The following is a 27,741-nucleotide window of genomic DNA, read 5'->3' on the forward strand; positions in this document are numbered from 1 at the left end:
GTTTCTGAGGACACTGGCTAGTGGCCAGTCTGCATCAATGCACGAGACAAAAGATTTTAAAAGTATTATTTCTCTGTCGCACTATCTGTTACACACTCGGCCTAGTCTACACGCAGCCCTATATTTGGACTCTGCGACTCTAGTCCTCTTCTTGGCTGCCTGCATGGATTTCTTTTGCCCGAGAGACATGGCTACCATATATTATATGCAGATTGTGTATTGCGTTTTTCAGTTTCCAAATCAAATTGTATTTGTCACATGCGCCGAATACAACAGGTGTAGACCTTACCGTGAAACGCTTACTTACAAGCCCTTAACCACTGTCCACTGCCATAACCAACAACGCAGTTCAGTAAATATAATTAAGAAAATATTAACTAAATAAATTAAAGTAAAAAATACAATAAAAAGTAACACAATAAAATAACAAAAACGAGGCTGTAGTGTACAGGGGGTACCGAGTCATTGTGCGGGGGAACAGGTTAGTCGAGGTAATTTGTGTGTGTGCGTGTTTTCGGGGGCCAGTATGCTGGATGCAGTAACAGTAAAAGACCAGTCAGAGATCTGTATATAATGACGAGAGCTCGTGTCTCCGCCTTAACAATGGGAGTCGTTGTCCCAAAGGCGGGAAAGCACGCAGGTCCAAAATAAGCCCATACAAACGCATTAGGCTTATTTTTGACATGTTCGACACTTCCTCTATGGCCAACTCAATGAGGACGTGCCATAGACATTAAAACCAGGGACGTGCGGGCGTGAGATAGTAGCCCACAACATACCGTCGTCCCTAACCTCTTTGACCCAATTCCATTTCAATTTTCAGACCCTTCTCCAGTTTAAGTGGCGCAATAACTACTCCTTTATGCGGTGGAGGCCGACGAGCTAATAAAGGCTAGGGGAAAGTGGCAATGAAATGGGACGTGGCCTTTCACAGCGCTGCGTCAAGTGTAGTGTTGTTGACTCGCCACGGGGTGGCGCGATAACCACAGCCAGCGGCAATGGGAGCTGTCACTGACCCGACAGGGAGGACGCGTTCAGGCGCTAAACAGTGAGGGGAGGAGCCAGGGAGTTGAGAGGGAGAGAAGGAGGGAGAGAAGGGAGGTAGAGAGAAAAAGCAGACGGGCTGCTGAAAATGGAGAGCACACGGAGAAAGGTGATCGGAGATTATTCAAGAGCATGTCAAAATAGGAAGACCACAACAGTTACACTAAACTCAAAATAGGGAATAACTCCACCGCATAGACCCATTTAGAAGAAGAATCCAGCCTGCGAGAACAACATTTAGCTGTTTGATTTCAGCACAAGATCAAGTCAGTAAAAGAGAGAAGGTGAGTAGCAAAGTGACTTCCGCTTTTACAATGGGAACAGTACAGTGTGGACACTTTGTAGCACACACTCGTGCACCTACTGTTTATTCATTGTTGGACAATTATGTAACATCATTTCGACATAAGCAACGTGTCCTCACTGCACACAGAATCTGTGCACAGTCTGAAATTATACTCTGTAGCGCTGCGACACGATTCATTCGGTTACATTTGTTATTTACCAGCTAACTCTGCAGCTAGCTTGATTTGCTTAATATCTGTCTTTCTGCTTGCCTTTTTTTTGACAGTCTTCATTCGAGAGTAACGTGGCTAGTTGAGTTTTTTAGGTCTGTGGTAGTCAAAATCACATGGGACCACACTAGCTAACAGACATGACGAAGCAAGCAATACATTTCCCACACAGAACCAGGCGTGGATCTAGCTAACAAGCTTAGCTACACACATAGTGGACGTGATTGGGGTCAGCTGTCTTTTCATTTAGGAAATCGTCAATGCTAGTCCGTATGCATAGCTATATCTAGCTTAAAGTAAAATCAAGCCCATTCGTGTGTCCAGGCAGTGCTCGCCATGCAGGTCGACCACAAATCTTTGTTTGTGTTCTGCTCGAGGAGGGAGGGAGCAGGGAGGGGGGCTAGCTAGACCTGTAGCCAACTCTAGCAAGTATGACTCCTGCAACCTGCTTACTTTAGAATTTTCAGTCCAGTAAGTACAGTCAGCGAGGAGAGCAGTGGTGGCACTGTACAAAGCATGCTCCATAACAGCCCTCTTTCAAAAAGAGGCTGCAGTTAGACTGGTGTCTGCTGCTCTGCTCTTTGTACTAATTTTCATTTTCTTTGTAATGGAAATCAGCAATAATTGCTCTGACTGCCTGCTTTAGTAAGTACATTCTCTGTCCCCTCTCACCCCCAGCATCTCTCTCATATCTAACTGTCTATGCCTCTGATGAATTCTTGGTACCAGCCTTTGGAGTTGACTTAAGATGGACTCCTTCCTGGAGGCAGGAACCAATTTGGTCCTTTTGTACCACAATACTTTGGAGCCAGGTTACACTGTGACACCTGCAGTCCACCAGCTGTGGGCCATTTGTGCTTCTGTGGGGACTCATTTGAGCGTGGCACAGCAGGACAGACGGTCTGGCAGGTGTCCAGCCCATAGAGAATGATAGAGCCCTCTAGTGGCCAAAAGGCTGTATTAGCATGGGCAGCACCATTGAGGGCTTCCACTATTGTAATGTAGTCAACTGGATGGGACTTACAATTTTATTAGCTGATCCCTCCTGGTGACCCCGTTGGAGTCATGTCATTAGGCACGATCAGACAATCTTGAAGAAGAAAATGTACTACTTCAAAATGGAACCTCAATGGCGCTGTCCAAGCTGTCACAAACACTATAATGGCACAGATACAAAGATGAGTCCTCTATCTATGTCTATGGTCCAGCCATCACACTGCTTATATGCTGCTGCAGAGTCCAGGTAGTAGTAATACAGCGGGAGGCCTGTTAGAACTGTTCTGGAGACGGGTGTATTTTTAGCTCATAATGTTAAAGGTCATAACAGCGCCAGATAAAGCTGATCCTAACCCAGCAAATATTGCAGGGCTTGAATAAAAAGACAGACAGGCGTAGGATAGTCAATCTTTCTCAGATGCTTTGTCTGATTGATTACCTGTCCATGGATGGGATGTAGTCTTAGATTTAACCCCATATCTCCACCTCTTCCTTACTGCTTTCTACTCCGTATAGGTTATCTGCAGATGTAATTTTCTGTCCCCCGTCATCCTTTTTTATGTGCCTTTGTCCATAACATTTCTACCCAAGGCTACATCCATCCTTTTTTTCATTCGGCTTCCTTCATTTTCTCTTTCTTGGGAGAATTTCAATTGCATACTCCTTGTGTCCTCTCGCCTCCTTCTCAAAAACCCAATTGGAGGAGAAGGGCAAAGGGTTGGGACCTCTGGGTTTTCTCATCCAATGGCTTTTGAGAAGGTGAGGATGTGAGGAGTATGCAATTAAGATTCTCCCAATGTTTGATGTCACCTCCCTTTGAACTGACCTGAGTGTGTTCTTCCTGCTCATGCTCATTTGCATGATTGGAGCACCTGGCCCTGGCAGGATATAAGTCACACGCTGTAATCATGGCAGCCAGCTACAGGTGATGAGCAGATTGGGAACACAGACAATCAGTGTCAAACCTGACTGTGTCTGCCTATTCATTCAACAGATGTGCCATTCTCTGCTTTGGGTTTCTTGATGGTGGGCGTTCAGGCTCCCTCTCTCAGGGCCTAGATTAGGACTAATAGGCTTACTGGGCCACTCCCTCCGGTTGAGACATGGGTCACAGACCGAGGCTAGGGTCAGTGCTAAAGGGAGAGTACACTCCAAAATCAAAAGTTTCTGATCTCTCCTTGAGCTAGGAAACACCCTCATGTGAAGTTGGACAACAGTCTGATGGATTGAACTCAGAAAGCCCAATAGAAGGGGGTTTGAAGATACATCTGTTTTGAGATGAGAGCTACAATGCTCAAGGCCAGAATTGAAGGGTCCAGACGGATAATTAGAATAATGTAATAAGGAGGAGAGGATGAGGATTGTTTCATCATAATCACACCATCTGAGATAGAGGCACCCACATGTTGTAGAGTGTGTGTTTTGAGGGACAAAATGACAGACCAAGGAAGGTAAAATGGTATGGTAAGTAAGCATTGGTCACCACACTTTCCCACACACACTGTTGTACTGTTCTTCTAGGGCGGGGCCTGATGTAAATCTCCCGGTATCGATCACTAATTACAATACAAGCCTAATTAGTGTACTGAAGTTGGCTGATCAATCACCTAAAAACCTGATAACAAAGTGTATCTGTGTGGATTCTCTTACACGGACTGCCTCATCGTCATAGAGATGGCTACCTAAAACAGACTATTCTTCTCTGTCTCGTCCTCTCCCAGGTGTTTCTCAGTATGAGTCGAGATGGGCGGAGGAAGAGGGACAGGGATGACAACGGTTGGGCTTCCAGGGTGAGTAACTTCCTGTTTCCGTTGCCATGGAGACCCATGAGCGTGGCATTATCCGTTACATTGGCTCACTTTAGCTCAGTGGGATAATATGGTACTGCTAGAGCATAATGAATTGTGCAAACAACTTAGGTTGATACCTGTGTGATTATGTATACTTATGACTGCTGATGAGAAAGGAGAGGCTAAGAATTTTATGGTAGTTCTCTGTGTATGTCATGCATGATAAGCCAACCCAGGTTTGCCTCCTTAATTTGCCACTTTATTGACTGGAGGCCTGGAGGCCTGTTGCATGTGTGACTATCAGTCTGCAGTGAGAATATCAGGGTTTCTTGTTAGAACAAATTCTAAAATGTGTGTGTGTGTACCGGCGGCATGTAGCCTAGCGGTAAGAGCGTTGGGCTAGCAACCGATCAGGTGAAAAATCTGTCTGTGCCCTTGAGCAAGGCACTTCACCTTAATTGTTCCTGTAAGTTGCTCTAGATATGAGCATCTGCTAAATGACTTTAAATGTAAAATGTGTGTGTAGGGTGGCTACATGGCTGCTAAGGTGTCCAAGCTGGATGAGCAGTTTAAGATGGACGCCCCCAGAGAGAAACAGAAAGATGGAGCCTGCCCTAGCATCTTCACTGGGGTGGCCATCTATGTCAACGGGTACACAGGTGAGACACATGGCCGTTAAGGCGTCAGCATGGTCTGGCTAGGCCACCCGAACGAGTGCACTCGCCTACTCCCTGAAAAGACCTTCGCTTGAAAAATGAGACAAAGCGGCAATAGTACTGTTTGTCCATCTTGAGATGCTGTAGCAAGCATACACTTCCTCAAAATAGTCAGAATTAATCTAAGATAAATCAAGAAATCTGTCATTTATTCTGATGTTTTTGCAGAGATATAAGTCGCATCTAACTAAGATGTTTGGTGCAGTATTTCTCAAGTGGAAAAATAGGCCTCGTTTTCATGCACATCTCATTGATTGACAACGAACACTTAATTGAAGAATCCCTTCGGTTGACCAATCACCGTCGAAGGGGCGTTGACTTCGGCTACCGACTTCAGCTTGCCTCGATCATTTTCTGTGTGCATGAACAGCCGGAAAAAACCCTTCCGAGGATCAAAATGAACAAAAACGTCACTAAATGTCGTCATAATATATACCCAAACTGTTCCTATCTGTCTGGGATGGGAAGCATGTGCACGCCTTTACACCATACCCACCCTTCTCCCATTGATTCTATCCTTATCCCTTCTATGGATACTAAATACAGTCCTTAATGCTTTAATGGAGCTAGTAACCCATTTATACTTTCTAAGCAATTTTACTTTGATTGCAATTATTTCTCTAGAAAGACTGGGCGGGTGTGTAACTGCAATGTATGGACTTTGTGCGTGTGGACCGTACAATAGATGGGGTTCAGTTGTTAGGTAAGCCATAGAAGGCTTTGTTGGGATTGCTGTGCGGTCGACACGTTCTACCTCTGTATTCTATTTTCCCACACTGCCTTCCCTTCTCTCCTTTTATCCCAATCTCTTATCTTTCATTATTTTCTCTTTCCCCCTCATCTCCACTTTTCCATTTTTACCCCATTTCTTCTCTCATTCCTCTTTCCACCTTTCACTCTTTCCCCTCATTTAGCTTTTGTCTTTCTTCTTCCATCTCCTCTTTCTTTTAACCTACAGGAAATATAAATTGGATATGTAAATGATTTCTAAGAGTATCACAGGGGAGTACATGGAAATAATCTCCTCTCTCTACCTACTCATTCAAGGGTTTCTCTTTATTTTTACTATTTTCTATCTGGTAGAGTAATAGCGAAGACATAAACTATGTAGTAACCCAAAAAGTTGGGTGATTGTGGCAGCCAGGTCATCTGATGCAGCACTCCATCACTCTCCGTCTTGATCAAATAGCCCTTACACAGCCTGGAGGTGTGTTGGGTCATTGTCCTGTTGAAAAACAAATGATTACTCCCACTAAGCGCAAACCAGATGGGATGGTGTATTGCTGCAGAATTCTGTAGTAGCCATGCTGGTCAAGTGTGCCTTGAATTCTAAATGAATCACTGACAGTGTCACCAGCAAAGCACCATCACACCACCTCCTCCATGCTTCACGGTGGGAACCATACATGCTGATATCCATCTGTTCACCTACTCTGCATCTCACAAAGACACGGCGGTTGGAACCAAAAATCTCAAATTTAGACTCATCAGACCAAAGGACAGATTTACACCGGTCTAATCTCCATTGCTCGTGTTTCAAGCAAGTCTCTTCTTATTGGTGATTTCAAGTCTATGTATATAGGGCAGCAGCCTCTAATGTGCATATGATGGCTATTTAACAGTCTGATGACATTGATATATAAGCTGTTTTTCAGTCTCTTGGTCACAGCTTTGATGCACCTCTACTGACGTCGCCTTCTGGATGATAGCGGGGTGAACAGGAAGGGGCTCAGGTGGTTGTTGACCTTGATTATCTTTTTGGCCTTCCTGTGACATCAGGTGCTGTAGTTGTCTTGGAGAGCAGGTAGTTTGACGCCGGTGATGCGTTGGGCAGACCGCACAACCCTCTGGAGAGCCCTGCGGTTGTTGGCGGTGCAGTTGCCGTACCAGGCAGTGATACAGCCTGACAGGATGCTCTCAATTGTGCATCTGTAAAAGTTTGAGGGTTTTAGGTGCCAACACAAATTTCTTTAGCCTCCTGAGGTTGAAGAGGCGCTGTTTCGCCGCCTTCACCACACTGTCTGTGTGGGTGGACCATTTCAGATCGTCAGTGATGTGTACGCAGAGGAACTTGAAGCTTTTCACCTTCTCCACTGCGGTCCCATCGATGTGGAAAGGGAGGTGCTCCCTCTGCTGTTTCCTGAAGACCATGATCACCACCTTTGTTTTGTTGAAGTTAAGAGAGGGAGGTTATTTTCCTGGCACCACACTCCCAGAGCCCTCACCACCTCCCTGAAGGCTGTCTCATCATTGTTGGTAATCAAGCCTACCACTGTGTTGTCGTCTGCAAACTTGATGATTGAGTTGGAGGAGTGCATGGCCACGCCGTCATGGGTGAACACTCCCAGAGTGCTAAGAGCCTTGGCGTGACCCTGGACAACACCCTGTCGTTCTCCGCTAACATCAAGGCGGTGACCCGATCCTGTAGGTTCATGTTCTACAACATTCGCAGAGTACGACCCTGCCTCACACAGGAAGCGGCGCAGGTCCTAATCCAGGCAATTGTCATCTCCCGTCTGGATTACTGCAACTCGCTGTTGGCGGGGCTCCCTGCCTGTGCCATTAAACCCCTACAACTCATCCAGAACGCCGCAGCCCATCTGGTGTTCAACCTTCCCAAGTTCTCTCACGTCACCCCGCTCCTCCGCACACTCCACTGGCTTCCAGTTGAAGCTCACATCTGCTACAAGACCATGGTGCGTGCCTACGGAGCTGTGAGGGGAACGGCACCTCCGTACCTTCAGGCTCTGATCAGTCCCTACACCCAAAGAAGGGCACTGCGTTCATCCACCTCTGGCCTGCTCGCCTCCCTACCTCTGAGGAAGCACAGTTCCCGCTCAGCCCAGTCAAAACTGTTCGCTGCTCTGGCACCCCAATGGTGGAACAAGCTCCCTCACGACGCCAGGACAGAGGAGTCAATCACCACCTTCCGGAGACACCTGAAACCCCACCTCTTTAAGGAATACCTGGGATAGGATTAAGTAATCCTTCTAACCCCCCCCCAAAAAAAAGATATAGATGTACTATTGTAAAGTGGTTGTTCCGCTGGATATCATAGGTGAATGCACCAATTTGTAAGTCGCTCTGGATAAGAGCGTCTGCTAAATGACGTAAATGTAAATGAACAGGGAGTAGAGGAGGGGGCGAAGCACGCACCCTTCTGGGGGCCCCAGTGTTGAGGATCAGCGAAGTGGTGTTGTTTCCTACATTCACCACCTGGGGGCGACCCGTCAGGAAGTCCAGGGCCCAGTTGCACAGGGCTGGGTTCAGACCCAGGGCCTCAAGCTTGATGATGATCTTGGAGGGTACTAGGGTGTTGAATGCTGAGCTATAGTCAATGAACAGCATTCTTACATAGGTATTCCTCTTGTCCAGATGGGATAGGGCAGTGTGCAATGCGATGGTGATTGCATTGTCTGTGGATCTATTAGGACAAGTAAATTGAAATGGGTCTAGGGTGACAAGTAAGGTGGAGGTGACATGATCCTTGACTAGTCTCTCAAAGCACTTCATGTTGACAGAAGTGAGTACTACTGGGCGATAGTCATTTAGGTTCAGTTATCTTTGCCTTCTTAGGTCCAGGAACAATGGTGGCCATCTTGAAGCATGTGAGGACAGCAGACTGCAGCAGAGAACTCGGGGTCTTCCTTTCCTGTGGCTGTCCTAATGAGGGCCAGTTTCATTATAGCGCATGATGGTTTTTGCGACTGCACTTGAAGAAACTTTGAAAGTTCTTGAAATTTTGATGATTGACTGACCTTAAAGTAATGATGGACTGTCGTTTCTTTGCTTATTTAAGCTGTTCTTGCTATAATAAGGACTATCTTCTGATTGGCTCAAACGCATTAAGAAGGAAAGAAATTCCACAAATGTACTTTTAAGAAGGCACACCTGTTAATTGAAATGCATTCCAGGTGACTACCTCGAAGATGGTTGAGAGAATGCCAAGAGTGTGCAAAGTTGTCATCAAAGCAAAGGGTGGCTACTTAGAAAAATCTCAAATACAAAATATATTTTTATTTGTGTAACACTTTTTTTTGTTTTGGTTACTACATGATTCCATGTGTTATTTCATAGTTTTGATGTCTTCACTATTATTCTACAATGTAGAAAATAGTACAAATAAAGAAAAACCCTTGAATGAGTAGGTGTTTCCAAACTTTTGACTGGTACTAAATGTGTGTATGCTTTACCCTGCTCTTTGATGTCTGTTCCTGTTCTTCCTCTCTGGCTTTTGACTGTGTGTGAGCATAGAATTATAAAGAGTAGAATGTGGATATCAGCGCTAGTCCAATTCTTCTATTTCTTATTTCTATACCTAGACCCCAGTGCGGACGAGCTGCGCAGGCTGATGATGCTGCATGGGGGTCAGTTTCACATGTACTACTCCCGCTCCAAGACAACCCACATAATCGCCACCAACCTGCCCAACAGCAAGATACAGGAGCTGAGGGCCCAGAAGGTGGTCCGGCCTGAGTGGATCACTGACAGGTGGGTGTAGGGTTGTGTGTTGTGTAATGTAATCTACGTATAGTGTTTGAACTTTCCTCTTTCCCACCTTCAGTATCAAGGCTGGCCATCTCCTGTCCTACCTGCAGTACCAGCTCTATGCCAAGCAGAAAGGCCTGAGCTTCCCCAGTGTGTGTGTTCGCCAGGGCCAGGAGGCAGCAGGACCCAGCCACAGCCTCCCTGTACCCAGTCTCAATAACCTCATACCTGGCCTCAACAACCCAGCCCCCAGCCTTGGGAAGCCCCTATCCAGCCAACACACTCCCACATCCAGCCACAGTCATCTACACATAGACAATCTCCTCCCCCAGCCCAACCCCTCGCTCCCCCTCCCCAGTCACCTCAACCCCCAGCCCAGCCCCTCGCTCCCCCTCCCCCTCCCCAGTCACCTCAACCCTCAGTCCAGACACTTTAGCCCAGGACACTGCCTCCTTAGCCCCTACTCCTCCAATCACATCTACTCTGACCCAGGACACATCCCCCATCACCCACCCAGCCAAGGGCAGCCCAAGCCAGGCTGCATCCGGCCTCTTGCTCCAGCCGACACCCACTTACAGACCCCCGGTCCCGTCCCAGCTCACCCCAGCCATGAGCACTCTAAACCTGGGCATGCGCAACCTCAGTCCAGCCTCTCCTTCTCCAGCCACCTCCAGCACAGCTACCGGGATCTGGACTTCAGACTGTGAGTGTGTTTTGTGTATGTGTGTATTGATATATGTATATTGGTGCTGGCATAATAACATAGAAAAGTAGGGTGCACATAAAGAACATTGGTTCCAGGTTGTGATTCTGAATTCCCACTTCTCTCTCTGTCCTATAGAAATGGATCATTACTGACCTCCTATGACAAGACGAGGACCGCCCAAATAAACTGGGTGCAAGAGGGGGGCGGGGAGGACCCCTGTCCTGTCAGACCCACCAGAGGGGCAACGGACCCCCCTCTGACCAACGGTCACGCCCACCCTGTGAATGGTGCCTTAAAGCCTCTGGATCTCTCCCCCAACCCCACACGACCCACAGACACACTCCTGAACCCTGACAGGAAGTCCACGGGGGGGTCTGTGTCCCTGCATCCTGCCAGCCCCCTATCCACCTCCCCTTTGAAATCTGACCCCCCCAAACTTCTCCAGAGCCCCCCCAGAAACGCAACCCCTCCCCTTGTGTCTCACCACAGACACCACGCACAACTGGCCAATGAACAGAGACCCAAACCCCCGCCGCCCACCTATCAGGAGGCGACGGCTGCCTTGGCATCCCGCCCCCTCGATCTCCCACCTCCGAAGCCCCGTCAATCAGATTCCCCTCCTGAGAAGCCCCTCCCCCTTGATAACCCAAACCGCTCCCCTTCCCCTGTCCGTCTGAATGGCAGTCACCACAATGCCTTTGCTCCTAACCCCGCCCCTCTTGAAACCAACAACTTATCAGCTATTCCCTCAAATCCCGCCCCTCCAGACAGCGACCACCAATCAGCACTGGCGAAGACAGGGGGGATCATCTCAGAGTTCTACTCCCACTCTCGTCTACATCACATCTCCACATGGAGGAGTGAGTTCTCTGAGTATGTCAACACGCTGCAGAGCAGGAGGAGGGCCACAGGGGGCGCCACATTCCCCGGGAGAGACAGGCTCAAACGCCAGAGGAGAGAGGGTAAGGAAGAGGAGTGTGTGTTTGGATGGGAGGCATTGGATTGGATGGTCTCTGTGTGATGGCATGTGAATTCTGATTACTCAGTCCAGTCATGTCTCTCAAATGTCAGTGGAAACATTCTGCATGTTGTTAATGTCGTTTAATGGAAGGGTGAGTCTGAGCGTTTTGCTGACCTGATTACAGGAGTAGCTGTGTGTACATTTACTTCTGACTGCACATGTTAGTGTGTGTGTGTGTGTGTGTGTGTGTGTGTGTGTTTCTTATTCTGTGTATGTTACAAGTCTGTCTGTCTCTCTCTCCTGATTTGTCTGTCTGTGTTTGTTGTTCAGGTTCGTCAGCTGCTCCTGGCCCTCAGTCCTGTATCCTGCATGTGGACATGGACTGTTTCTTTGTCTCTGTGGGGATCAGACACAGGCCCGACCTCAAAGGCACGCACGCTCTCACACACACACACACACAGGGCCGTGACGGTCATGGAATTTTGGGTGACAGTTATTGGTCAGCCAAATGACCACAGTCACCGTAATAACCGTTTGAATAGCACAAAATATACATACATACACACATACATACATACATACATACATACAGTTGAAGTTGGAAGTCTATATACACTTAGGTTGGAGTCATTAAAACTCGTTTCTACTTTGTGCATGACACAAGTAATTTTTCCAACAATTGTTTACAGACAGATTATTTCACTTATCATTCACTGTATCACAATTCCAGTTGGTCAGAAGTTTACATACACTAAGTTGACTGTGCCTTTAAACAGCTTGGAAAATTCCAGAAAATTATGTCATGAATTTAGAAGCTTCTGATAGGCTAATTGACATCATTTGAGTCAATTGGAGGTGTACCTGTGGATGTATTTCAAGGCCTACCTTCAAACTCAGTGCGTCTTTGCTTGACATCATGGGAAAATCAAAAGAAATCAGCCAAATAATTGTTGACCTCCACAAGTCTGGTTCATCCTTGGGAGCAATTTCCAAACGCCTGAAGGTACCATGTTCCTCTGTACAAACAATAGTACGCAAGTATAAACACCATGGGACCACGCAGCTGTCATACCGCTCAGGAAGGAGACGCGTTCTGTCTCCTAGAGATGAACGTACTTTGGTGCGAAAAGTGCAACTCAATCACAGATCAACAGCAAAGGACCTTGTGAAGATGCTGGAGGAAACCGGTACAAAAGTATCTATATCCACAGTAAAACAAGTCCTATATTCACATAACCTGAAAGGCCGCTCAGCAAGGAAGAAGCCACTGCTCCAAAACTGCAATAAAAAGCCAGATTGTACTTTTGGGAGAAATGTCCTCTGGTCTGATGAACCAAATAGAACTGTTTGGCCATAACGACCATCATTATGTTTGGAGGAAAAAGGGGGAGGCTTGCAAGCCGAAGAACACCATCCCAACCTTGAAGCACGGGGGTGGCAACATCATGTTGTGGGGGTGTTTGCTGCAGGAGGGACTGGTGCAATTCACAAAATAGATGGCATCATGAGGATGGAAAATTATGTGGATATATTGAAGCAACATCTCAAGACATCAGTCAGGAAGTTAAAGCTTGGTCGCAAATGGGTCTTCCAAATGGACAATGACCCCAAGCATATTTCCAAAGTTGTGGCAAAATAGCTTAAGGACAACAAAGTCAAGGTATTGGAGTGGCCATCAGAAAGCCCTGACCTCAATCCCATAGAAAATGTGTGGGCAGAACTGAAAAAGCGTGTGCGAGCAAGGAGGCCTACAAACCTGACTGTTACACCTGCTCTGTCAGGAGGAATGGGCCAAATTCACACAACTTATTGTGGGAAGCTTGTGGAAGGCTACCTGAAACGTTTGACCCAAGTTAAACAATTTAAAGGCAATGCTACCAAATACTAATTAAGTGTATGTAAACTTCTGACCCACTGGGAATGTGATGAAAGAAATAATAGCTGAAATAAATAATTCTCTCTACTATTATTCTGACATTTCACATTTTTTAAATAAAGTGGTGATCCTAACTGATCTAAAACTGGGAATATTTACTAGGATTAAATGTCAAATTGTGAAGGCTGAGTTTATTTGGCTAAGGTGTATGTAAACTTCCAACTTCAACTGTGTGTATCACACACTACCGTTCAAAAGTTTGGGGTCACTTAGAAATGTCCTTGTTTTCCATGAAAACATACATGAAATGAGTTGCAAAATGAATAGGAAATATAGTCAAGATGTTGACAAGGTTATAAATAATGATTTTTAATTGAAATAATTGTTTTCGTCAAAGAATCCTCAATTTGCTGCAATTACATCCTTGCAGACCTTTGCCTCAACAAATTGACAACTAGAATGCCAATCTGAAGAGATTTCACCCCATGCTTCCTGAAGCACCTCCCACAAGTTGGATTGACTTGATGGGCACTTCTTACGTACCATACGGTCAAGCTGCTCCCACAACAGCTCAATAGGGTTGAGATCTGGTGACTGTGCTGGCCACTCCATTATAGACAGAATACCAGCTGACTGCTTCTTCCCTAAATTGTTCTTGCATAGTTTGGAGCTGTGCTTTGGGTCATTGTCCTGTTGTAGGAGGAAATTGGCTCCAATTAAGCGCCGTCCACAGAGTATGGCATGGCGTTGCAAAATGGAGGGATCGCCTTCCTTCTTCAAGATCCCTTTTACCCTGTACAAATCTCCAAATGTACCACCACCGAAGCACCCCCAGACCATCACATTGCCTCCACCATGCTTGACAATGGCGTCAAGCACTCCTCCAGCATCTTCATTTTTTCTGCCTCTCACAAATGTTCTTCTTTGTGATCCGAGCACCTCAAACTTATATTTGTCTGTCCATAACACTTTTTTCCAATCTTCCTCTGTCCAGTGTCTGTGCTCTTTTGCCCATCTTAATCTTTTTAATTTTTTTGCCAGTCTGAGATTACTATTTAATGAAGCTGCTAGTTGGACTTGTGAGGTGTCTTTCTCAAACTAGACACTCTAATGTACTCTTGCTCAGTTGTGCACCGGGGCCTCCCACTCCTCTTTCTATTCTGGTTAGAGCTAGTTTGCGCTGTTCTGTGATGGGAGTAGTACACCGCAGTGTACAAGATCTTCAATTTCTCGCATGTAATAGCCTTCATTTCTCTCTCATTTCTTCAGAAGAAAATTCTTTGTTTCTGGCCATTTTGAGCCTGTAATCAAACCCACAAATGCTGATACTCCAGATACTCAACTAGTCTAAAGAAGTCCAGTTTTATTGCTTCTTTAATAAGAACAACAGTTTTCAGCTGTGCTAACATAATTGCAAAAGGGTTTTCTAATGGTCAATTAGCCTTTTTAAAATGATAAACTTGGATTAGATAACCATATTTACATACTACCTCAATCAGCCCGACTAACCGGTGTCTGTATATAGCCTCGCTACTGTCTTTTTACTGTTTTATTTCTTTACTTACCTATTGTTCACCTTACCTTTTTTGCACTATTGGTTAGAGCCTGTAAGTAAACATTTCACTGTAAGGTCTACACCTGTTGTATTCGGCGCACTTGACAAATAAACTTTGATTTGATAGCTAACTCAACGTGCCATTGGAACACAGGAGTGATGCTTGCTGATAATGGGCCTCTGTACGCCTATGTAGATGTTCCATAAAAAAATCTGCCATTTCCAGCTACAACAGTCATTTACAACATTAACAATGTCTACACTGTATTTCTGATAGATTTGATGTTATTTTAAATGGAAAAAAATTGCTTTTCTTTCAAAAACAAGGACATTTCTAAGTGACCCCAAACTTCTGAATGGTAGTGTATTCACCCAACAGACTCCTCTTTCCCGCCTCTCTGGCGCCATTTATATTGAGCGAGCGTACCCGAAGAGTCTCCATAAGAAATGGGAGAAAAGCCCATATATGGGCAATAATGCCCGAGGAGGTGTGGCCAATATACCACGGCTAAGGGCTGTTCTTAGCCATGGTATTTTGGCCATGTCTCACAAACCCCCAAGGTGCCTTATTACTATTTTAAACTGGTTACCAATGTAATTAGAGCAGTAAAAATAAGTGTTTTGTCATACCCGTGTAATACGGTCTGATATACCACGGCTGTCAGCCAATCAGCATTCAGGGCTAGAACCCACCCAGTTTTTATATATATGTGTGTCTCAGTCAAAAGTACCAGTCAAAAGTTAAGACACCTACTCATTCCAGGGTTTTTCTTTATTTTTACTATTTTCTACATTGTAGAATAATAGTGAAGACATCTAAACTATGAAATAACACATATGGAATCATGTAGTAACCAAAAAAGTGCCTTGATGACAGCTTTGCACACTTTTAGCAAAGGGTGGCTACTGAAGAATCTAAAATATCAAATATGTTTTGTTTAACACTTTTTTGTTTGGTTACTACATGATTCCATGTGTTATTTCATAGTTTAGATGAAGAGAAAAAAGTATTCAGATCCTTTGCTATGAGACTCGAAATTGAGCTCAGGTGCATCCTGTTTCCATTGATCATTCTTGAGATGTTTCTACAACTTGATTGGAGTCCACCTGTGGTAAATTCAATTGATATGACATGATTTGATAGTGCTGTCAACTGAATGAATTGTCTGTAGAGCGCCGAGACACGATTGTGTCGAGGCACAGATTTGGGGAAGAGGGCCAAAAAATATATTCAGCATTGAAGGTCCCCAAGAACACAGTGTCGTGTCTTTGGCTATGCCGGATTAGGTGATATGACATGCTATTCTATAAAATCATTTATCTTTAATTAATATTACCTGATTAAGCTAATCAGGTAGATAATTAACTAGAAAGTCGGGGCACCACGAAAGAGTGTTTATAGAGCTGTTATCTTCCGAATAAACTCTGAAAGACCTAGTAATATTTTACATCAATAGCAGTCAATATTAATCGTCACCTTATTTCAGTCTCATCTGAAAGTTGTAAATTCTTGGTTATCTTCACGAACCCTGGCTAATAAGTTGAATCAGCAATACAAACTTTGGTTTAATTATTTATTTACAAAATAATCACACAGAATTGCATATACACAGAATGCAAATTATGTCATACAGAAAACGTCCCTGGTGGACGGAGCCGACATGACGGCTGGTTACACAAAGGAAAGGGGGTTGGGTTTGAGTGAAAGAGCGGGAAGACTGAGGAACAAAGGGAGAAGCTATGCTATCGTAAATACAGTATCTTATGCATTCTAAATTACTGCCCATTTGGAAAAGGAGAATGCAATAAATGTTTACTCTGAGCTGCGCTTCGGTAGGTTGGTCGTAGATGCTGGCCGTGTTGCCCAACAGAGATCTTCCTGTCCTCGGAAGAATGTCTCTGGTGGTAAACTGGATACTTTGTAGTATCGTCGTTGTGTGTTAGATTGGATCCGTCGTCCGTCCTTTCCTAGCCCAAGTTTACAGCGGCCGTTGCTAACTCAATGGCTAGGAGGTATCACTTCTGTAGTGAATAAGAGTTCAAAGTTCATACCATTCGCAACCAAAGCACACGCTGAGGTTGGCTTAGTTCTGTAGTTGACATGTTAGTCCTTTTGACGTGGGACCGTCGTCCTCACGTCCTCGGAACAGCTTATTATCTGAATCCTTCTGACATCGGACCGTCGCCCTAATGTACCCGGAGCAGAAAGTTATATATTCGTAAAGGGCTTATATAGTGGAGGGAGAGAAGGGTGTGTTTCATAGTTTATAACCAATGTCTCTTCACAGGGGCGGGCCACTGATTGAGCAGGGCTCTAACCTTATGAAAACCCAATTCTCTCATTTGGAAGCTAAAATTACGTTTCATCTTTTCACAAATAGTTTCATATTTAAACATATTTTAAATTGCACAACAATTCCATGTGAATCTGATAACTATAATGTGTAGACTTTCCAGGATACAGTTTGTCATTCTATCATTAATAAGAATGTCTCAGATGACAACCGAACTGACATCATATTCATTAAGTACCAACGCATATTTTCAACTGGTTCTATTACTGAAATATGGTTCCTTTCCCCCCACCTTTTGATGTTCCCCAACTCTCTATGTTTATCAAAGGCTTTTCAAGAGTCCTTCAGTAGAGTCAAGAGAGGAAAGGAAGGTATTTATGGGGGGGTCATAAACCTTACCCACAGGCCAATGTCATGACAACAGTGGCCTCCACCTCTTTTTTTTCTTAAGGGTTATGACAGTTATTTTATTTTCTTGACGACCTTCATGCATAACCGTCGGTTATACGGTAATTGTACCAGTCCCACACCTATAGGCGCGCACACGTTCTCATGTATTGTTGTTATGCCTCAAATCTAGTCCTTAACTTCCCAGTGCCCACTAACCACCCACCTCCTCTCCTCCCCCCAGGGAAGCCAGTAGCTGTGACCAGTAACCGTGGTCCAGGCAGAGTCGCTCAGAGGCCTGGTGTTGACCGCCAGCTGGAGCTGCAGTACTACCAGAGGAAATACTCCCATGCAGGTGTCTCAGAGAGGAAGGATGGGGACCTGGAGGACATGACCTCGGCCGAGAGTCACGTCTCCCACGGAAATGGTGTGGACCCGGACACAACCTGCCTCTCTATGGCTGAGATTGCCTCCTGTAGCTACGAGGCCAGGTAACTCTCTCTACACTCTCACACCCATACTCACTCAGGGTTGGGCTCAATTCAGAATTTAATTGTGAATGCTTTTTTGAATTTGAATTGAAGAAGTAAATATGATACAGAATTGTTTGAATTAAAGGAAATCTAATTTAATTTGGTGAAATTCAAATTCCTCTTCTATTCTATATTGGGTGTAGTCTATACAAATAAACATCTTGTACATAAAACATCAATCATGTCATTATATACATGCATATAAAATAATGTTGAAACAATTGATTTTCAGGACAAACTTTTTTTAAATTAATGATCAAGGGAAAAAACCTGTATGCAAATATTCTAAATATATATTAAATTATTTTAATTTAGTACAACATGGGGAAAATGCTACATTTCCCAGGATGCATTAGTTTAACCCTCAAATTGACCCTAAGACCGTCAAAAAGAAGCCAAACAAATGAAATGGTTGGTGGAAATATAATTGGATGTTCTAAGCACTAAGTTTAAAATGGTATATTAACACTGTTTCCAGGGAAAAGGGATATATTCTTTGGTATCTGGAAGTGTGCCTATCTAATGTCCTCTGTGCATTCCTGATGGGTCAGAAGTGCTTTCCAACGAGGCCAGGTTCCATACACACCCTCTACCCTATAGTAATCTGGTCTCTTTTTTTATTTACATTTTTGTATTTTCTTCTGTCAGGCAGGCAGGAGTGAGGAACGGGATGTTTTTTGGCCAGGCCAAACAGCTGTGTCCCTCCCTGCAGTCTGTCCCTTACGACTTCCAGGCCTACAAGGAGGTGGCCCTGGCCATGTACGAGACCCTCGCCAGGTACGGATGTACAGATCCTCACTTCCCTCATCTGCTGTTAGTCATGACCTCTGACTTTTCTGATTCCTTTGTTACTTGTTAGGATTGTAGCACAATCATCTGATAAACAACAAATTTATTTAACCCCCGTAGTTATACTCACAACATTGAAGCTCTGAGTTGTGATGAGGCGTTGGTGGATGGCTCTGCCCTGCTGGCTGAGTTGGGTGCTACACCTGAAGAGCTGGCCAGCGCCATCCGGACAGATGTCAGGGAGAGGACCGGGTGCACTGCCTCGGTGGGCATGGGTGAGTGGTGCCACGCCTTCCTCTACCACCCCTGGGTAACGTTTTGTAGGCACAACGGGAGGAAACATTTGCAAACGGAGCGTGCACTACTGCCTAGGTTGTGTTTATTATGCAGAAAACAGAGAGAAATAGTCCCTCACTGTTATCTGGGGTTGTCCAATAAGAAATGGTCCTTTTCATTATCCACTTCAAAATGTTTTGCTACAGTGTGCTTGTGCTCTGCTGAACATGACCCTGAACTTCTAGGGGAGTGAGGGGAGTTGACTGCCATTGTTAAGCATAGTTTCCCTCCCACTCAGTCACACTTGTGACCTGTCACCTCTGACCTCTCCAGGGTCCAACATCCTGCTGGCGAGGATGGCGACCCGGAAGGCCAAGCCGGACGGACAGTACCTCCTGAGGTCAGAGGAAGTGGATGACTTCATCAGGGACCACACGGTCACTAGCCTGCCAGGTGAGGACACTACAGCACCACCTGGTGGACACGGCAACTGATCATCTTTTTGGTGGTGCATTTCACCACCTCTACCCATCTCTCTTCCCCTCACCAATCTCAGGTGTGGGCCGGTCTATGGGCGCAAAGCTGGCGTCTCTGGGTGTGAGGTCGTGTGGGGACCTGCAGCAGGTGTCTCTACAGCAACTGCAGAAGGAGTTTGGCCCTCGCACCGGGCAGACCCTCTTCAGGTTCTGCCGAGGTCTGGACGACCGGCCCGTCCGCAGCGAGAAGGAGAGGAAGTCTGTCTCGGCCGAGATGAACTACAACATCCGCTTCACACAGGTAAGGACCAGATTTGGTTTCCAGTGGTTAGAACTGGTTTAATCTGGTCCACTTCACACAGGTCATTACTGGTTTATACTGGTCAGAACCAAGGCTTATTCAAGGAGGCAGAATACTCGTTCAGAATGGAATATTTTGTGTAGAACCGATGTTCTTCAACTACTCAAGGTACGAGGCTTTTCTGTTCCTCCGTTCTGTCGTTTTCCATATTCTCTCTCTCTCTCTCACCAGGTGGACGAGGCGGAGTCGTTCCTGACCAACCTGTCCATGGAGGTGCAGAAGCGTCTTCAGGGGGCGGGGCTCAGGGGTCGCAGACTGACCCTAAAGGTCATGGTGCGTAAGGTGGGGGCCCCTGTGGAGCCATCCAAATATGGTGGTCACGGCATCTGTGACAATCTGGCCAGGTGAGAGAGCAATGGACAGGGTTACACACTGAGGGGACATAATTCACTCACCTCTTTCCTTATCCATTTCTCTGTCATTCTCTCTCCCTCTGTCCCCTCCTCTCTCAGGTCAGTGACCCTGGCCCAGTCGACAGACAGTGGTCAGCTGATAGCCAGTGAGGTCATCAAGCTGTTCCACGCAATGAGGCTGGAGGTGCAGGACCTGAGGGGGGTGGGCCTTCAGGTGCAGCTCCTTGATGGGGCCCACTCAGCCCCCCATGACCCCTCCGGCCCTAAAACGCGCTCCATCAGAGACATGCTTCTGGCCCAGCGGCCCCCCGCCCAACACAACCACACAGGTGTGTGTGTGTGTGTGTGTGTGTGTGTGTGTGTGAGATCTTGTTAGTGATTACCTCAAGAAGCCATACATCAACCTCTGCTCGCTCTCTCCAGATTTGCTACCTGATGCTCCTGTTGCTGACTCAACCACCAATCAAGAGAAGAGTTCCTCTGCCAAAGTCCCGCCCCCCTTCTCCACTCTCCGCCCTCCTTCACCTGCTGATCCAATCCCAGGGACGAGTAAAGAAGAGCCGCTGCCCACTACACGCACACCTAACCATGTTCGGACGCGCCTCAACCTCAGCATCGAGGTCCCCTCTCCTTCACAGGTTCTCCTCCTAGTTCACCAGCACATTGCTGTCATTAAAAATCCATTGGGTTGGCTATGTTTTTGATGCATCGTTTTCAGCAGTTTGAAAGCGCCCTTACGTGTGTGTCTGTGTGTCAGGTGGACAGGTCAGTGTTGGACGCCTTGCCTGCGGAATTGAGAGAACAGGTGGAGCGCTCATGGACCCACAGAGAGACAAAGCGATCCCACAACGGGTCACACCACCGCCCCTTTAGCCCTCACCCCTCTTCCCTTCTTTCTTCCCCCTCCTCTCCTCCTCCCCCTGCTGCCCTTCCTGTAGGAACACTGGTGCTTCAGATCCCCAACCAGCCTGGACAGCCCGGCTCCACGGGCATCATCCTGGAACTGCCTGACTTCTCCCAGGTACACACACATTCACATTAACGTCAATACCATTACACACACAAACATTCACATTAACGCCAGTACCATTACACACACAAACATTCACATTAACGCCAGTACCATTACACACACAAACATTCACATTAACGTCAATACCATTACACACACAAACATTCACATTAACGCCAGTACCATTACACACACAAACATTCACATTAACGCCAGTACCATTACACACACAAACATTCACATTAACGCCAGTACCATTACACACACAAACATTCACATTAACGCCAACACCCCCATTACACACACAAACATTCACATTAACGTCAATACCATTACACACACAAACATTCACATTAACGCCAGTACCATTACACACACAAACATTCACATTAACGCCAGTACCATTACACACACAAACATTCACATTAACGCCAACACCCCCATTACACACACAAACATTCACATTAACGTCAATACCCCCATTACACACACAAACATTCACATTAACGCCAACACCCCCATTACACACACAAACATTCACATTAACGCCAACACCCCCATTACACACACAAACATTCACATTAACGCCAACACCCCCATTACACACACAAACATTCACATTAACGCCAATACCCCCATTACACACACAAACATTCACATTAACGCCAACACCCCCATTACACACACAAACATTCACATTAACGCCAACACCCCCATTACACACACAAACATTCACATTAACGCCAGTACCCCCCATTACACACACAAACATTCACATTAACGCCAGTACCCCCATTACACACACAAACATTCACATTAACGCCAACACCCCCATTACACACACAAACATTCACATTAACGCCAACACCCCCATTACACACACAAACATTCACATTAACGCCAACACCCCCATTACACACACAAACATTCACATTAACGCCAACACCCCCATTACACACACAAACATTCACATTAACGCCAGTACCCCCATTACACACACAAACATTCACATTAACGCCAATACCCCCATTACACACACAAACATTCACATTAACGCCAACACCCCCATTACACACACAAACATTCACATTAACGCCAATACCCCCATTACACACACAAACATTCACATTAACGCCAATACCCCCATTACACACACAAACATTCACATTAACGCCAGTACCATTACACACACAAACATTCACATTAACGCCAGTACCATTACACACACAAACATTCACATTAACGTCAATACCATTACACACACAAACATTCACATTAACGCCAGTACCATTACACACACAAACATTCACATTAACGCCAGTACCATTACACACACAAACATTCACATTAACGCCAGTACCATTACACACACAAACATTCACATTAACGCCAGTACCATTACACACACAAACATTCACATTAACGCCAACACCCCCCATTACACACACACACATTCACATTAACGCCAACACCCCCATTACACACACAAACATTCACATTAACGCCAATACTCCCATTACACACACAAACATTCACATTAACGTCAATACCCCCATTACACACACAAACATTCACATTAACGCCAACACCCCCATTACACACACAAACATTCACATTAACGTCAATACCATTACACACACAAACATTCACATTAACGCCAATACCCCCATTACACACACAAACATTCACATTAACGTCAATACCCCCATTACACACACAAACATTCACATTAACGCCAATACCCCCATTACACACACAAACATTCACATTAACGCCAACACCCCCATTACACACACAAACATTCACATTAACGCCAGTACCATTACACACACAAACATTCACATTAACGCCAGTACCATTACACACACAAACATTCACATTAACGCCAGTACCATTACACACACAAACATTCACATTAACGCCAATACCCCCATTACACGCACAAACATTCACATTAACGTCAATACCCCCATTACACACACAAACATTCACATTAACGCCAGTACCATTACACACACAAACATTCACATTAACGCCAGTACCATTACACACACAAACATTCACATTAACGCCAGTACCCCCATTACACACACAAACATTCACATTAACGCCAACACCCCCATTACACACACAAACATTCACATTAACGCCAACACCCCCATTACACACACAAACATTCACATTAACGTCAATACCCCCATTACACACACAAACATTCACATTAACTTCAATACCCCCATTACACACACAAACATTCACATTAACTTCAATACCCCCATTACACACACAAACATTCACATTAACGCCAGTACCCCCATTACACACACAAACATTCACATTAACGCCAGTACCCCAATTACACACACAAACATTCACATTAACGCCAACACCCCCATTACACACACAAACATTCACATTAACGCCAACACCCCCATTACACACACAAACATTCACATTAACGCCAATACCCCCATTACACACACAAACATTCACATTAACGCCAACACCCCCATTACACACACAAACATTCACATTAACGCCAATACCCCCATTACACACACAAACATTCACATTAACGTCAATACCCCCATTACACACACAAACATTCACATTAACGTCAATACCCCCATTACACACACAAACATTCACATTAACGTCAATACCCCCATTACACACACAAACATTCACATTAACGTCAATACCCCCATTACACACACAAACATTCACATTAACGCCAGTACCCCCATTACACACACAAACATTCACATTAACGTCAATACCCCCATTACACACACAAACATTCACATTAACGCCAACACCCCCATTACACACACAAACATTCACATTAACGTCAATACCCCCATTACACACACAAACATTCACATTAACGTCAATACCCCCATTACACACACAAACATTCACATTAACGTCAATACCCCCATTACACACACAAACATTCACATTAACGGCAATACCCCCATTACACACACACATATATTCCGTCTCTCTGTAGGTTGACCCGGAGGTGTTTGCAGCGCTCCCCAGAGAGCTCCAGGAGGAACTGCGTTCAGCGTACGGCCGCAGAGAGACCGCCCAGGCACAAGGGATCATCATGGGTAAGACCAGAGATGTAGAGCAGAATACACTATATCCATACAATACACTGGAAAGAACTGTAGATGTTCGACTAATGATCAAATTCAACCCTCTTTGCATTACCCCCTTATTTCTCCATCTCCTTTCCTCGCCTCCTTTGTTCTCCCTCCTCTCTCAACCCCTCTTTCTCTGTAGCAGAGCAGAGGAACCCCCTGTTGCAGCTGAAGCAGGTTGGAGCGGGTCGGGTGAAGAGGCGCTACAAGAAGAAGAACGCCAACTCCAGCCCCACTAAGAAAGGCCCCTCCCCTCTAAAGAGGCCCCACCCACCAGGAAACAGCCCTGCCAAAGCCCTACAGCACCCGCTCAGACCGAGGGACCTATCCAACGGCCTCAAGGTGAGCCCTAGACACTTAGACACCCAAGGCCAGTTTGAATTTTTTCTGAATGGATTTGTAGTGATGCTTAATGATTGGCCTGAACTGACCCCCAACCAGCTGGAGAATGGACCTTCCACATCCTCCCTAAAGCAGGATGTCCCAGAGACTCTGTCTAAGTTCACCCCTCGCCCTGAACCCACCTTGGCTGGAGCCTGTGATTTCACGGACATCCGAACACTACTCAGAGAATGGGTCACTACCATCTCAGGTACAGAAGGGGGAGTGGGTCGGTCAGTACCACCTCGGGTACAGAGGGGGGAGTGGGTCGTTCAGTACCACCCCGGGTACAGAGGGGGGAGTGGGTCGTTCAGTACCACCCCGGGTACAGAGGGGGGAGTGGGTCGGTCAGTACCACCCCGGGTACAGAGGGGGGAGTGGGTCGGTCAGTACCCACCGGGTACAGAGGGGGGAGTGGGTCGTTCAGTACCACCCCGGGTACAGAGGGGGGAGTGGGTCGTTCAGTACCACCCCGGGTACAGAGGGGGGAGTGGGTCGTTCAGTACCACCCCGGGTACAGAGGGGGGAGTGGGTCGTTCAGTACCACCTTGGGTACAGAGGGGGGAGTGGGTCGTTCAGTACCACCTTGGGTACAGAGGGGGGAGTGGGTCGGTCAGTACCACCTTGGGTACAGAGGGGGGAGTGGGTCGGTCAGTACCACCTTGGGTACAGAGGGGGGAGTGGGTCGGTCAGTACCACCTTGGGTACAGAGGGGGGAGTGGGTCGGTCAGTACCACCTTGGGTACAGAGGGGGGAGTGGGTCGGTCAGTACCAACTCGGGTACAGAGGGGGGAGTGGGTCGGTCAGTACCACCTCTGGGAATAAGGGGACGTTTGCTGTCATACAGTAGTAGTTGTGTTTTTGACTGTTTGTTAATGATGTGGTTGTGTGTGAAGGTCTTTGTCCTTTCCCCATCCCCTCAGAACCCATGGAGGAGGACATTCTGCAGGTGGTCAAGTACTGCACTGATCTGATCGAGGACAAAGACCTGGAGAAACTTGACCTGGTCATCAAGTACATGAAGAGGTACGGTCCACTCATGGTTCAACTCTCTACTCAGTCTGACAGTCAGGGACCACTGGGCCAAGGTTAGTACTTTTCAGTTTTCTCCTGTTCCCACGTATTTATTTTCACGTATCCTATGTGATTGCAGGTTGATGCAGCAGTCTGTGGAGTCTGTGTGGAGCATGGCCTTTGACTTCATCCTGGACAACGTGCAGGTGGTGGTACAGCAGACCTACGGCAGCACTCTGAAGATCACATAGGAGAGGACACGGCAGGCTCTAGCCGAGTCTCAAATCACACCCTATTCCCCATATAGTGCATTGGTCACTAGTATGTGGGGGATAGGATGCCATTTGAGATCCAGTTTTGCTCCTCCACACACTTTGCATCAGTGTTCTGTTTGTTGTGCCACTGTTACATCATCGAACTATTACATCATAATCCTGACGGGAGGAGCTGTGTTCTCTTCTTGTGACATCACAGTGAAAGAGTTCTGTGACATCAGCTCTGCAAGCTCCATAGAATTAGTAATAATAGGATCTATATGACAAGCTCTCTCTCACTGACCTGCGTTCTATTTCGACATCATTATGACACGCATCAGCAGAACACAGCACAGGAATCGGCTGCACTACACTTCAGCAGCCTGAAAATCAACGTGGCCCAACACGCACTGTCCAACCTTCCATGAGCCGGGGGGGGGGGGGGACAGGAACACTCCTCCTGTAGCCCCTGTTGGTCAGGACCCACTGAATCTCACGAGTGATGGCTGACTCGGCCGTTAGGTGTATGAATATGCCAAATATCACAGTCTGATGCCTAGAGATGGTGGCCATGGAATCCCCTTGCCTTCTCTACGGTCTACTCTGCCCCCCCCTCCCTTCCCTCCTATTCTGTGACATCCAGGGTTTGGAGGCAGAAAGAAGGAAACCATAGACATCCACTTTTCCTGGCTCTGTTTCTTTTCTCTCTCTGCTTTTCACCAGTCGTTCTGTTACTCTAAGCTCTGCCACCATAGCCTCAGAAGTATCTGCAAACTGACATGGTAGCAAAAAGATGCAAAAACATCCTGTTTGGGAGATTGTTTTTAAAAAGCAAGCAATTTTTTTGTACCTTTCCTCTGCAAAAAAGTGCCAAACCTTGTTATGGCATGTAAATGGTGTTTTCAACACCTCTTGTTAAGTTTCAAAAGAAAGAAACGTGTTTCTATATAGACATTATGTTTTCTCTTGTATTGGTTACAAATAGTGTGTTATTAACTGTTGTTAGTTCTCTCTTTTGCTCTTTCATCGTGGGTGTGTGTGTGTGACGGGATGGAAACCAAAATTTGGCCAAAGCACTTATGTTTTTTATGCAACCTCTATAGGTTGACACAGAATTGCAATGGTGTGAAGTGGCTTCCTCTCCTTCAACTACACTGATGGGAAAATATAGGAGAAAGCAATACTATATCGCTTTGGATAGCTACTATGTGACGTGCAGATGGTGAGGAGAGGAAGCCATTTTAGGCGATTGTGAGGCACCCACTCTCCTTATGAGCTGTCAATACTCTGTGACATCAAATGAAATAATATTTGCTTATGACCTCACAACAATGTCACACCTTTTTGTGACATTGCAGAATTAAATGTTCTCTTATTGTGACATCGCGGGATATAAATGTTCAAGAGAACACACATTTGTTGCAAAAAAAAGAACTGACCGTTTTCTCTCATTGTGACATCAGCAGAGTGGATGACATGGTGGTTATGAAATGGTTTCTACTGTACCTGATCATATAACGGTGAGTATGCTGGGGAAATGAATGTAGTTCTAAACACAGGAGACAGACAGACAACCCTTTGATTCTGAGTTTATTTCCTTTAGAATTTGTATGCTGTGGTCTCTGAGGGAATGTATAATACTCACTTTTCCTCTCATCTGCCCTAACTCTACAAAAGGGAAGGGCCAGAAGGAATTATCTCATTGGTCAGTGTACCTGTCTATCACGACTGACCCGTGCCTGAAGACCTGAAGCTGTGACATCATTTGTATGTTTTCTAAGAACTTGACAATAAACTTGGAACTTGTAAAATTCT

General features: G+C 45.8%; 1 protein-coding gene across 5 annotated transcripts; it reads left to right on the plus strand.

Moving 5' to 3' along the window:
- The first annotated feature begins 976 nt into the window (after window positions 1–976).
- On the plus strand, window positions 977–27,741 carry rev1 (REV1 DNA directed polymerase). Of its 5 annotated transcripts, none has more exons than XM_029702862.1 (23): window positions 978–1,328; window positions 4,277–4,345; window positions 4,872–5,004; window positions 9,384–9,552; window positions 9,626–10,252; window positions 10,391–11,217; window positions 11,547–11,645; window positions 17,573–17,819; window positions 18,510–18,638; window positions 18,771–18,925; window positions 19,260–19,379; window positions 19,483–19,703; window positions 19,935–20,107; window positions 20,216–20,445; window positions 20,540–20,754; window positions 20,874–21,137; window positions 24,142–24,244; window positions 24,420–24,619; window positions 24,719–24,869; window positions 25,582–25,684; window positions 25,812–26,448; window positions 27,390–27,446; window positions 27,604–27,741. In XM_029702862.1, exons 2-21 carry the CDS (start codon window positions 4,289–4,291, stop codon window positions 25,921–25,923), a joined length of 4,335 nt encoding a protein of 1,444 aa, XP_029558722.1. In that variant the 5' UTR covers window positions 978–1,328; window positions 4,277–4,288; the 3' UTR covers window positions 25,924–26,448; window positions 27,390–27,446; window positions 27,604–27,741. The 5 variants fall into 5 exon arrangements, with proteins under 5 accessions (XP_029558723.1, XP_029558720.1, XP_029558722.1 ...); XM_029702864.1 differs by having other exon boundaries at window positions 25,812–25,878; XM_029702863.1 differs by having other exon boundaries at window positions 977–1,328; window positions 24,423–24,619; window positions 25,812–27,446; window positions 27,604–27,740.

Source organism: Salmo trutta, chromosome 20, assembly GCF_901001165.1.
Source record: "Salmo trutta chromosome 20, fSalTru1.1, whole genome shotgun sequence".
NCBI lineage: Eukaryota > Metazoa > Chordata > Actinopteri > Salmoniformes > Salmonidae > Salmo > Salmo trutta.